General features: G+C 34.5%; 1 protein-coding gene across 2 annotated transcripts in view; it reads left to right on the top strand.

The window, feature by feature from the left end:
- SOS2 (SOS Ras/Rho guanine nucleotide exchange factor 2) overlaps window positions 1–14,091 on the top strand; it is a 114,596-nt gene that overhangs the window by 53,914 nt on the left and 46,591 nt on the right. For both annotated transcript variants that reach the window (XM_051978055.1, XM_051978056.1), the window contains exon 11: window positions 6,961–7,042. In XM_051978055.1, the coding sequence (XP_051834015.1) occupies window positions 6,961–7,042 (82 nt within the window). The remainder of the gene's footprint in view (window positions 1–6,960; window positions 7,043–14,091) is intronic.

Below are 14,091 nucleotides of genomic sequence, written 5' to 3'. Positions count from 1 at the left end.
TCAGTTCAGAGTAATAATCACCTCAAATGCAACCAGCTGATAAAATCCAAACATTTATTTTCTCCTTCCTTGGTCCTGGGTAGCTTTCTTAGAGGCCTCAGCTTTTGTTGGTTCCGAGAGCTCTCGTTGCTAGTCTTTTGCCTCTAAGTCAACTCTAACTCGTGGCTTTTTCTGAACTGACCCTCCTCCACTCTGAATCTTTTCAACTAAACTTTTGACTGAGCCTCTGTCAGCTTCTTATATATGATCTCCCAAAGGTTGACTCCTCCTCTGAGAGAGTTGGATTATGAGATCTGAGAGTGGGATTATGGGTTTCTGACTTATGAATCTCATACTGAATACTGACTTGTGAATCTCCCAAAAGTGTGAACTCCAATGAGTACTTAAATACATTAGTGAGCTAGAAGATTTGCTAAGTACCATGCTAAATTAGGCAACTGACTTATCACTTTGTAAGGATTCTAACAAGTATCTTTGTCAAGAAAACTCCAGATGGATCACAGAGAATCAGACAGAACTGAACCAATTGAGCAATGTACAGTGCATCGAATATACAGAAACAAAAGAAAATGGTTGCTGCTCTCAAGCACCTTAGATTCCATTAGGGGAAATAACATCTGTCACATATAAGAATGTACAAAATATATGAAATTTTGGATAGGGAGGTCCTGGCAGGCAAAGGATTGTAAAAGGCTTGTGGTACTTGAACTGGACTTTGAAAGAGCTTGGGTTTTTAAGAGGCGTAGCTGAGGATGGGAGGCCATGACTCTGTGAAGTAGAAAGATAAAGCTTACTACAGGACATATAGAGGTTGCAGTGGATCTAGGTCTGGATCTGAAGTCAGGAAACTCATCTTTCTGAATTTAAATCTGGTCTCAGACACTTAATAGGTGTATGATCCTGGGCAAATCACTTAATCTTGTTGGCGTCAGTTTCTCATCTGTAAAATGACAAATAATTCCAGTATCTTTGTCAGGAATTCATCAAAAATGGGGTCACAAAGAGTTGACCACAACTAGATAATGACTAAACAATAACAACAAAGATAGATTGGATTCAAAGTTGTAAAGAGCTTTAATTGCCAATAGACAATTTGGCATTTTATCCTTTCTTTAGCCAGTGAAGTTTATTGAACAAGATAGGGACATGTTCAGCTTTAAAAATATTGACAGCTATTCCAAAGGGAAATTGGAAAAGAGAAAGACTTGACACAGGAAGACCAATGAAGAAGATGTTACAATAGTATAGAAAAGAGGTAATAAAGGCCTGAACTAGGATGGAACCATATGAATACAAGCCATATATCTCTTGGCCAATCTCTTAGAAAAATCTGTCTCTATTCATTATTTTTATTTCCTTTCCTCTTATTCATCAATCTTTTGTAGTGTGGCTTCTGATTTTGTTAGTACTGAAACCACTCTGTCCAGAATCTGCTGATTTCTTTCTTTTCTTTTCTTTTTTTTTCACTGAGACAATTAGAGTTAAGTTAACACAGCTAGGAAATCTTAAGTGTCTGAGATCACATTTGAACTCAGGTTCTCCTAACTTCAAGGCTGGTATTCTATCCATTGCGCCACCTAGCCGCCCCTCTTATGATTTCTTAATTTCCAAACTTAATGGTCTTTTCTTAGGCCTCATTCATTTCAGTTGATCTGCTTTATTTACCACTTTTCACCATTTCTTTCCCACCCCCTCAGATACTCTGGGTTTTCATGAGACTATTCTCTCCTAGTTACTTGCCTGACCATTCCTTGTCTCCATCACTGTGAGTATTCTCCAGAGTTCTATCCTAGGTCCCTTGTTCTCTCTTTTTTGGTGACTGTTAATTTCATTACCCTCTCTATGCAGTCTTGTTTATATGTGACACTTTTATTTCTTGTCATCCCTTAGCACCACTGCCCTCCATTTCTGTAAATATTATACCTTTTCTCCTTATTTTATCAAATCTTTCTCTTATTTCAGTATCTACTTCATGTACCAACTTCTACATGAAGTCTTTCCTAATCCCTTCAATGACCAGTATCCTTGTCTCTCAGGTAATATTGTATTTAACTACTTTGTATTGTTTTTATACAAATTATTCTGTTCATTCTTAAATATGTTTTATTTTCTCTCTCATTATAATGTAAATTCCTTGTGAATAGGGACTGTTTCATTCATTTTATTTTTCTCTCCAGTGCCTACCTAGCACATAGTTCTTGATCTATAGTAGATGCTTACCTGTTGACTGATTGATTGGAGAAGACACTGATTAGTAATGCTGTGGAGGCAAGAATCAATAAGACTTGGTATCTATCTTAATGTGTAGAGTGGGAATGAGTGAAGACTAATCTCAAGTTTTTGAACCTTGGTAGTAGTATTCTTTATAAAAATAGGGAAGTTCAAAAGAGTGGAAAACTTGGGATAAAAGGTAATGTGTTCTGTTTTGGACATACTGAATTTCAGATGCTTATGCTTATCCATTTTGAAATGTCCCATAGACAGTTTGTATTAAAATTTTATCTTGGTTTGGTCTCCCTGATACTTTCTAGTCAATATGTTAAATAAATTTTATATATAAGAATCAGTAGAAAGAGTAACAATAACAAGAATGGATAACAGGATTGCATAAAGGCACCAGGAGTCACATACAAACCATCCCAAAAATCAAAAGAGCATAATTTACCAATTGTATCATATTAACTAAAAAATCACATCCTGGTAATATATGCTCAATCAGGAGAAGCTATCTAAATTTTGCTATCAGGGCCCGTAGGTCCTATGATGTGTAAATCTCATAATTTCTGGACATCCAGAGTATACCAGCAGAACACTAGATGTTACTGATGGCTTTATGGATATGCTAACTTCAAAGTTTTGCCAATAAATTTTGAGATAATTTGGATATGTTAATTAAATAATCCCAAGGTGGCATAGATAAAAGATTTTTTTAAAATCCTATAAAATTTTATAAAAATGAACTGTTTCTCTTTCACTCTACTGCCATCCCCCCACCCCATTCTCAGCATTCTTCCATCTCCATCTAGTCCATGATCTGAGTGCTCCATATAATCTATGATTATATGAGTGATACTCTTTACCTTTCTCCTTCCCTACACTGCCAGCCTCCCTTGATCAGCACATATCCTCTCCCAATGTCATCTGTCCTTTTTTTCCTTTTTGCTTTTTATCTCTTTAGTTACTGTGTCATTTGTTTGTCCCTACACCCTCTGTACCTTATTTGAATGTGATTACATACTTGTTCCTGCTGTCATCATGACCTTTCTTGGCCAGTACCCAAAGAATACCTGTGCATTTCATAAATTAATAATCAATTCATAGTTGATGAACTTGTTGCAGGAATTGGAAATGTTTAGTCTAGAGAACAAAACTTAGGTATGACATTATAGCTGGGAACAATGGATGAAAATTTTAAAAATTGCAAGTTTTTAATATAAGGAAAAATTTTAAAGTCTTTCAGTCCTTTAAGGGAATCTTGGACTACAGGCTGTTCATTAAGATATGAAACTGAAGAGTCTCCCAGGTCTGTGATGTGACATTCACAGTTATTTCATTCAAAGCAGGCTCTTCAATAAACCTGCAGCATCTGCTACACCATTTGCTTTATCTATTACTTCTACCTCAAGTGGTCTTCTTTCTCTTTCATCTGCCCTTACATCAACTCCAGCAGCAGCTTTTCTCAGAGAAAGAAAAAGAGAAAGAGCTTTTGTGAAGTGAAGCAATAGGAAAAATGGCTAGACTTGGAGCCAGGAAGACCTTATGTGATTCTGGGCAAGTAACATAACCTCTCCCAGCCTCAGTTTCCTTATCTATAATAGCATCTGTCTTAGAGGATTGTTGTGAGGATCAAATAAGACAGTGTATACAATGCTTTGCAAACTTGAAATGCAAATGATTAATATTATAATAGTTTTTTTAGATATGAAATTTAGAGCTAGAAGGAACTTTAGAAATAGAATTTACCCCCTTTTGTTTTATAGATGGGGAAACTTAGGGAGGCCTAGAGTCATATGTTTAGCTAATACCTGAGGCAGATTTAAACCCAAGTTTTGGGTGCTGGTCCTGACTCCCAACTGGTCATGTAGTAACCAGCAGTCAACAGAAACATGGTTACTTAACCATATCTTGGAATGGCTATTACACTAGGGCATAGCATTTACCTGACCTTTTGGTGTGGTTGGGTGTGGTTATTTTGGTGGCCTTAGGATATCTACCAATTCTAAAGGGCCCCACCTTCTTACCAGCAGGCTTTATGTCTCCTTTTGTGACCTAGAAGCCTTGTAAATATAGCCACTAGGAAGCTGTGTCAAACAGCTAAGCAGTTTAAACCTTAGCTCCCAGGCCTAATCAAATCTTAAGGACCACTTCCTTGCTTTTTTTTTTTTTTTTTTTTAATAATATAATTTTTCCAAAATAAATAAATAAATAAATGTTCTGGGGGAGGGATGGAAGCCTAATAGTGATGTTATCATACCTGCTCTTTCTTATTCTCAAGTCCAGTGCTTTGTTTCATTCATGTACTACCTCTTTGTAGCACATAAAATTGTGTGGGATGGGAGCTAGACCCCGTTTCCTAAATTAACTAATCAGAGACATCTCTAGGTACAAAAAGAAAACATTTATTTAAAATCTACAGGGAGAGGCCCAGACACAAACCCCGGCAGTCATCCCAACTCCTGTCATGTGCTCCTGAATTTGGCCAGTTTCTGGCTTGTACAAGATTTAAAAAGATAAGACTCCAGCCTTTTCATTGGATAGACTAAAAGGACATAACCATCCTTGACCAATGGTCACAATGTTGTTTGCTTCCTGTGGGTCATGTCACTTCCTGTAACTTCACTAATTTCCTGCATCCCAGGGTTCAAAGCCTGGAAATAGGGATCATGTGACTTAATTTCAATACTGAGAAATACTTCATCCAATCAATTCCTTTCATAACTATAACATTTTACCATGACTTTTGTTAATATATTTATGCTGGATAAATAATAGCAGACACCTAGTTTCAAATACTAAACATTTTACCAAAATATTTGTACTTTAAATAGCAAAATTAAATTAATTTATTTTTAAAATTCATTTACATAGAAAATTATCATTTTAAAGATAATTGTTTGAATGATGGGAACATAGTCTATGTCAAAGTATATTAAAGTGATTTTACTGGGAATTTTGATTTATTTTTTCATATAAGCATGGTGGTTTTAATAAAAATCATAAGCAGTGAGTTGTAGAATTTGAAGTTGAAAGGTACATCATAGATTAAGTAGATCTTATCCATGAATAGAATTCATGGTACAAACTTTAATGCTTCTTAAAATTTTTCAAATGACACTAGAGCCCCAACTTTTAACTGCTAATCTTGTATTTGCCCTCATTAGGATTCTAAAATATCAGTTCAGATATAGACTATCTCTAAATAGATTTTTCCCTCTCCTCTGAAAATAAAAGGAAAAAATGGTATATACAAAAAAAAAAAAAAAAAACCTCTCAAATTATCTCATTACAAATATATTTATTATTTTATTACAATTATATTTATTCAGTGTTTTTCCATTTCTTTCTTTTTTTTTTCCTGAGACAATTGGGGTTAAGTGACTTGCCCAGGGTCACACAGCCAGGAAGTGTTAAGTGTTTGAGACCAGATTTGAACTCAGGTCCTCCTGACTTAAGGGCAGATGCTCTATCCACTGCACCATATAGCTGCCCCTGTTTTTGCATTTCTTTTAAATACTTAGCTGTTAATGATAAATATTGCAGCTAATCTATGCCTGCCCATTTTGCACCAGTCTTGACCATGTTTCCTTCATAAGGAATTCATTAGTATACTGGGGAATGGAGGAGACTTCCCCTGAAGCCCTTGACATGGCTTGGATGTCAACCCATGAAGATTTCCCCAAATTTTTCTTGTCCTTCCTGCCTGATCAGCCTATCTTTTTTTTTTTTTACAATATAGTTCCTTCCCACCTCCTAGTCATACTCATAATTTCATTCTTTGTTTTTGTATCCTTAGAATTTAAAATAGTACCTGGCAAAATAGTAGATAAATAATAAACAATTGTTGACTTATTACATATCACTTTCTTTGCTAAAGATCCAAAATTATCTTAAGATTCTTTCTTGCATCTCTGTGCCTACATTGAGGTTGTCCATTATGTTATATTTTGTACAAGTTAAATGAAAAGAGAAAAGTGCGAACTATAAGCATACTATTATGGAATAGATATCAAATCCATTTCCCTCCTATTCTCTTGTGGTTCTATGGTTCATGATAATGAGATTTTCCTATGTTTAATGCACAATTATTTGTTGTTGTTGTTTTTTCTCATGCCCCCTACTTTTAAAATGAAGATTACCTACCATATTAGTGAACAAATTGACTTTAAAATTCTATACCTGATTGGGGAAGAGTTAAAGATATAAATGAGGCCATTGTGGTAGGAGGGGGTCAAAAAACTTTTTTTCATGATAATCATCAACAAAGACAACCAAATATATGAAATGAAATTATATATGAGTCCCTATAGAATAAACTAACAATCTCAATTCTTTAAATAATTAAAAAATAAAGAGTATGTATGCTTTTTATCCTCTTCTAAGTCTGACTTAAGTTCTACTACCTTTGTTTTACGAGAAGTTAAAAACAAATTTTTTTTCCTAAGTTTGTCTTGGACTAATGAGAAAGGGTGGGAGGGAAAAGGAAGGAAACGAGCATTTGTAGAATATCTACTATGTGCCAGGAACTGCACATAATTCCTTACAAGTATTCTCCCATTTGATCCTCACAGTAACTCTGTGAGATTACTGTTATCCCTATTTTTACAGTACATGAGACTGAGAAAACGGGAAAAGTGACTTGCTCAAGGTCAAGGTCACAAGTTAGTGTTAGAGTCTGGATTTTTAGTTGAATTAGAGTGGAGAAAAATTAATAAATAATCTTTATTCATTTTACTTTTACAGATCCCAATTTTGTGCGTACTTTTCTTACAACCTATCGTTCATTTTGTAAACCACAGGAATTGTTGAAGCTATTGATTGAACGGTAAGAAAAATGCATATACTTAATTTACAACAGGCAGATTTTTAGATCCATATTTTATAAGATCTCAGATTTTGAATTAGAAAGGACTTCACTTCTTATTCAATCTCCAACTTTTTTTTTTAACCAAAAAATGTATATGTTTATACTAATTTAATGTTAAATACCGTTAAATAACAATTCATTTTAAGGGCTAGAACTTGTCAGTATTTATAATCTCCAACCCTTTTATAAACATAAAACAAACCATTTCTCAATAGATAAGTGATCAAAGGACATGAACAGTTTTCAAAAGAGTGTACAAAAGAACATACTTAAATACTGGAAGGATTGTAGAAAGACAAATATTGAATTGTTGGTAAAGCTGTGAATTAGTCCAAACACTTTGGAAAGCAATTTAGAATTACACAAATAAAGTGACTAAAATGTCCCTATCCTTTGACCTCATAGAGGAACCTAGCATTCCAGTGCTAGGGATATACCTCAAGGTGGTTAACTGACAAAAAGAACGTCTTCATGGATAAAATATTACAGCATCCATTTTTTGTGGTACATAAGACCTAGAATCAAAGCAGAAATTGTGGCATATAAATATATAATTACTGGAATGATGAAATGATGAATACAGAAGGACAATAAAATGGGTTATATGAGATGATGCAAAGTAAAGTAAGCAGAGTCAAGAAAACAACACACTGATTCCAGTAATATAGATGAAAAGAAACTACCACCAAAACAAGGGAAATTGACATAAGGTTTAAGTGTTCTTTCCCAGGGTTATTTAGTCATTAAGTATTTATTAAGTAACAGTGCATTGAGTCAGAGGAGTGACATAATCAAACTTGTTCTTTATGAATATTACTTGGGCAATATGTGGAGGATAGATTGAGTAGAAAAAAGACTTGAGTAAGGGGGCCAATTAAGAGACTACTGATATAGTTCAGGAGAGAGATGATGGTGAGTGAGGAAAAAAGAGGATGGATGCGAGAAGCAGAAGTGAAAAACTTAGCAACTGATTGAATATATTGAATGGGATTGAGTGAAGAAGTATGAAAGTTTGCAAATATGAATGACTGCAAAATGATTGAATCCTTAGAGGAAGTTTGAAAGAGAGTGGTGGTTTTTTTTTTTTTTTTTCTGGAAAATATAATAAGTTCTGTGTGCTACATAATATATTTGCGGATCCTTAGGGACAGCATTTGAAATGTCCAATAGATGATGTAATATTGGAGTCTGAGAGAGGCTAGATTTATAGATCTGAGTAATCTTTGAACATTAAACCCATGGGAACTGATGAAACTAAGTTAGGCATAGAGAAAAATCCCCAGGACAGATTTTTGAGGTGTCATAGTAAGGAGACTCAATATGAATAATAATAATAATATTAATATTTTTTGACTTTAAGGAAGCTTACAGAAGGACATAAATTGAGTTATAGGAAACTTTAAGGAAAGACTTAAAACAGGTAACAAGTTAACTAAGAGAGCAATATCACAAAAACCAGAAAAGAATATTCAGAAGGTTGTCAGTACTGTCAGATTCTATAGAAAGATCAAGAAGAATGAAGATTGGGAAAAGACCATCAAACATGGCAAATAAAAGCAGTTTTCTTTTCTTTTCTTTTTTTTTTTAATTTTTATTTAATAATTACTTTATATTGACAGAATCCATGCCAGGGTAATTTTTTTACAACATTATCCCTTGCACTCGTTTCTGTTCCGATTTTTCCCCTCCCTCCCTCCACCCCCTCCCCTAGATGGCAAGCAGTTTTATATATGTTAGATATGTTGCAGTATATCCTAGATACAATATATGTTTGCAGAACTGAACAGTTCTCTTGTTGCACAGGGAGAATTGGATTCAGAAGGTGAAAATAACCTGGGAAGAAAAACAAAAATGCAGATAGTTCACATTCGTTTTCCAGTGTTCTTTCTTTGGGTGTAGCTGCTTCTGTCCGTCATTTATCAATTGAAACTCAGTTAGGTCTCTTTGTCAAAGAAATCCACTGCCATCAAAATATGTCCTCATACAATATCATTGTTGAAGTGTATAATGATCTCCTGGTTCTGCTCATTTCACTCAGCATCAGTTCATTAAGTCTCGCCAGTCCTAAGAGCAGTTTTCAAGAGAGCATTTTCAGATGAGGTCTGTGATAAGCTTGGAAGCCAGTTTAAGAAATAAATAGGTGAGTGAAAGTAGAGGAAGTATAGATGTCTTTTTTAGGAGTTAGGGAAAGGGTAGAAAGAATCACGACAAGACCTTGAAGGAAAATAGTAGGGTCAAGGCAGAAACAGAGGAGTTCTACACATAGCAGGGAAACCAGTAGAAGTGGTTAGGAAATGGTTTTGAGGACAGTCTGACAATGGAGAGAGGAACAAAGATAGAGTAGAGGAATTGACCTTAATTTGGAGAAAAAAAAAAACCCTACTTTTTTATTAGAGATTAGAATTTTAAAAATGGGGAAAAGGTAAATTTTAAGGTTCAAAATAAAGGTGAATAGGGACCTCGTTGTTGATGGCCTCTAATTTCTTAGAAAAGTGTAATGTGAGACTCCCTGTTAAATTGTGAGAGGAAAAGGTGCTGTGGGAACCTTGAGAAAATGGAATGTTTGCCCTGTATGTGCCAAAATGTTTGTAGCAGCCCTGTTTGTAGTGGCTAGAAACTGGAAAATGAATGGATGCCCATCAATTGGAGAATGGCTGGGTAAATTGTGGTATATGAATGTTATGGAATATTATTGTTCTGTAAGAAATGACCAGCAGGATGAATACAGAGAGGACTGGCGAGACTTACATGAACTGATGCTAAGTGAAATGAGCAGAACCAGGAGATCATTATACACTTCGACAACGATATTGTATGAGGACATATTTTGATGGAAGTGGATTTCTTTGACAAAGAGACCTGAGTTTCAATTGATAAATGACGGACAAAAGCAGCTACACCCAAAGAAAGAACACTGGGAAACGAATGTAAACTATCTGCATTTTTGTTTTTCTTCCCGGATTATTTATACCTTCTGAATCCAATTCTCCCTACGCAACAAGAGAACTGTTCGGTTCTGCAAACATATATTGTATCTAGGATATACTGCAACATATCCAACATATAAAGGACTGCTTGCCATCTAGGGGAGGGGGTGGAGGGAGGGAGGGGGAAAAAAATCGGAACAGAAACGAGTGTCAATATAATGTAATTATTCAATAAAAAATTTAAAAAAATAAAATAAAATTTAAAAAAAAAAAAAAAAAGAAAATGGAATGTTTGCAACATCCAGAGATCTTGAAAAAGAATAAACTTACCAGGAATAAAAGAATTGCCTTGTTGCAGTGGACAGTTCAGTTGAGACTAGATAAGATGATTGGGTAATCCAGCATCATCCAGTAACACTTGAGTAGGAGTTGAGAACATGAGTGGTAGGCAGTGAGGGAAGAGTAATTCAGGATTTGGCAGGATATGAGAGGACAGGGTGAGTAAGGTATTCAAAAGTGGAAGACAGTATAAAATCAAATAGAATTTGAAAATTATTATGGCCAAAAAATTCTTTACCCTAAGATCAAGCAAGTAAAGAACCCCCACACTTAGACAACAAAAAATGTAGCCTAGTCAATTCCATGTTATGATGAGATATCAGTGGAGAAATTTTTTTTGCCAGTTTTGTGTGTGTGTGTGTGTGTGTGTGTGTGTGTGTGTGTGTGTATGTGGCAATTGGAATTAAATGACTTGCCCAGGGTCACACAGCTAGTAAGTATTAAGTATTTGAAGTCAGAGTTGAACTCGTGTCCTCCTGACTTCAGAGCCGGTGTTCTATCCAGTGTGCCATATAGCAACTCTGAGAAATTTATTTCAAAACAAAACATTTTTCCTTGTGATGAAGAGAGCCATCTACACCCAGAGAGAGGACTACGGAAATTGAGTGTTGTTCACAATATAGTATTTTCACTCTTTCTGTTGTTGTTTGCTTGCATCTTATTTTCTTTCTCATTTTTTTCTGGTTTGATTTGATTTTTTTTGTGCAGCAAGATAATTGTATAAATATGTATGCATCTTTTGAATTTAACATATACTTTTACCATGTTTAACAAATATTGGACGATTTGTCATCTAGGGAAGTGGGAGAAGGGGGGGGGGATTTTGCAAGGATTAATGTCAAAAAATCATCCATGCATATGTTTTGAAAAATAAAAAGTTTTAATTAAAAAAGAGAGAGAGAAAGGAAAAAGGAGAAAAAAAACACATTTTTTTTTTTCGGTAAGAAATGGCTTCCTTTATTTAGAATTTCCAAAAATGAGAAAGTTATTAGACATATAACATTGAAATAAAAGGGAAAGTGATGAATTAAAAAAATAATTAGAGAAGATATTAATAATTGGATGAAAAAAAATTTTGCATTCAAATTTAGCTATGGAGAGATTGACCTTCAAGTCTGGGTGGAAAGGGATAACACATTGTTTCATTGAAACAATCACTTTCAAAGAACGTGATACTTAGAGACATTTAAAACAAATTAAGAAAAACTTCTGAAAAGAAATTGTCTCCATCTCTTTGAGAAGGGAAAATAATTAGTAGTACTACTTAATTCATTTTTATTGGAAAGTTTATTATCAGAACTTCATCATTTTTAATTGATGCCTTTTTTACATCTCTATTACTTTCCAGTGAAGTATCTTTTTCATAAAATGCTTTATTGTAATTAAGAAGTGCACTGGTGCAAGACATTAGTCATAACCTGATATTTTCTATCTTTCATACTTTGGTTTTCTGAAGTCATGATTGGTTATTATATTGATCAGAGAGTTCTATTTTTTTTTCTTTTTTAACTTTTAGAATGTTTTATTATTGTTCTTTTTTCCTTTCACTGTCAGCCAATCTTTCCTCACCCCCCAGTTATTCTTTATAACAAATATGCATAATCAGGGAAACTAAGTCAAGATATTGCCTCATTTGAAAATGCGTGCCTTCATCTGTAGCTCTAGTCCATTATCTCACCACCATGAGGTGGAAGATATGCTTTTTCATTAGTCTTTTGAAGTCATGATAGGTCATTGCTTTATTCAGAGTTTTGAGTTCTTTCATAATTTTTTATCTTTATGGTCATGAGACAAATTGGTTACCTGGTTCTGGTCACTTCTTTATGTTATTTTATACAAGTTTTTCTTGTAGTTCTCTTGTTCTAAAATATTCCTTATTTCTTATGACATTTCCAGTACCATTGCATTCCACGTTTTGTTCAGCCATTGCCCAGTTAATGGGAACCTATTTTGTTTCCAGTTCTTTGCTTTTATTGTTGTATTGCTGTAGTCATTGGTAAGTCTTTTTTTTTTTTAATTTTTATTTAATAATTACTTTATATTGACACTCGTTTCTGTTCCAATTTTTTTTCCCTCCCTCCCTCCACCCCCTCCCCTAGATGGCAAGCAGTCCTTTATATGTTGGATATGGTGCAGTATATCCTAGATACAATATATGTTTGCAGAACCGAACAGTTCTCTTGTTGCATAGGGAGAATTGGATTCAGAAGGTATAAATAACCTGGGAAGAAAAACAAAAATGCAGATAGTTCACATTCGTTTCCCAGTGTTCTTTCTTTGGGTGTAGCTGCTTTTGTCCGTCATTTATCAATTGAAACTCAGGTCTCTTTGTCAAAGAAATCCCCTTCCATCAAAATATGTCCTCATACAATATCGTTGTCGAAGTATATAATGATCTCCTGGTTCTGCTCATTTCACTTAGCATCAGTTCATGTAAGTCTCGCCAGTCCTCTCTGTATTCATCCTGCTGGTCATTTCTTACAGAACAATAATATTCCATAACATTCATATACCACAATTTACCCAGCCATTCTCCAATTGATGGGCATCCATTCATTTTCCAGTTTCTAGCCACTACAAACAGGGCTGCTACAAACATTTTGGCACATACAGGTCCCTTTCCCTTCTTTAGTATTTCTTTGGGATATAAGCCCAATAGAAACACTGCTGGATCAAAGGGTATGCACAATTTGATAATTTTTTGGGCATAATTCCAGATTGCTCTCCAGAATGGCTGGATGTGTTCACAATTCCACCAACAATGCAATAGTGTCCCCGTTTTCCCGCATCCCCTCCAACATTCATCATTATTTTTTCCTGACATCTTAGCCAATCTGACAGGTGTGTAGTGGTATCTCAGAGTTGTCTTAATTTGCATTTCTCTGATCAATAATGATTTGGAACACTCTTTCATATGAGTGGTAATAGTTTCAATTTCATCATCTGAAAATTGTCTGTTCATATCCTTTGACCATTTATCAATTGGAGAATGGCTTGATTTCTTATAAATTTGAGTCAGTTCTCTATATATTTTGGAAATGAGGCCTTTATCAGAACCTTTAACTGTGAAAATGTTTTCCCAGTTTGTTGCTTCCCTTCTAATCTTGTTTGCATTAGTTTTATTTGTACAAAGGCTTTTTAATTTGATGTAATCGAAATTTTCTATTTTGTGATCAGTAATGGTCTCTAGTTCATCTTTGGTCACAAATTTCTTTCTCCTCCACAAGTCTGAGAGATAAACTATTCTATGTTCCTCTAATTTATTTATAATCTCATTCTTTATGCCTAGGTCATAGACCCATTTTGATCTTATCTTGGTATATGGTGTTAAGTGTGGGTCCATGCCTAATTTCTGCCATACTAATTTCCAATTATCCCAGCAGTTTTTATCAAATAATGAATTCTTTTCCCAGAAGTTAGGGGCTTTGGGTTTGTCAAACACTAGATTGCTATAATTGACTATTCTGTCTTGTGAACCTAGCCTTTTCCACTGATCCACTAATCTATTTCTTAGCCAATACCAAATGGTTTTGGTGACTGCTGCTTTATAATATAATTTTAGATCAGGTACAGCTAGGCCACCTTCATTTGATTTTTTTTTTCATTAATTCCCTTGAGATTCTCGACTTTTTATTGTTCCATATGAATTTTGTTGTTATTTTTTCTAGATCAATAAAATATTTTCTTGGAAGTCTGATTGGTATAGCACTAAATAAATAGATTAGTTTAGGGAGTATTGTC

This window comes from Antechinus flavipes, chromosome 2 (assembly GCF_016432865.1).
Source record: "Antechinus flavipes isolate AdamAnt ecotype Samford, QLD, Australia chromosome 2, AdamAnt_v2, whole genome shotgun sequence".
In the NCBI taxonomy this organism is placed as follows: Eukaryota; Metazoa; Chordata; class Mammalia; order Dasyuromorphia; family Dasyuridae; genus Antechinus; species Antechinus flavipes.
This window is presented reverse-complemented; position numbering and strand designations above follow the sequence as displayed.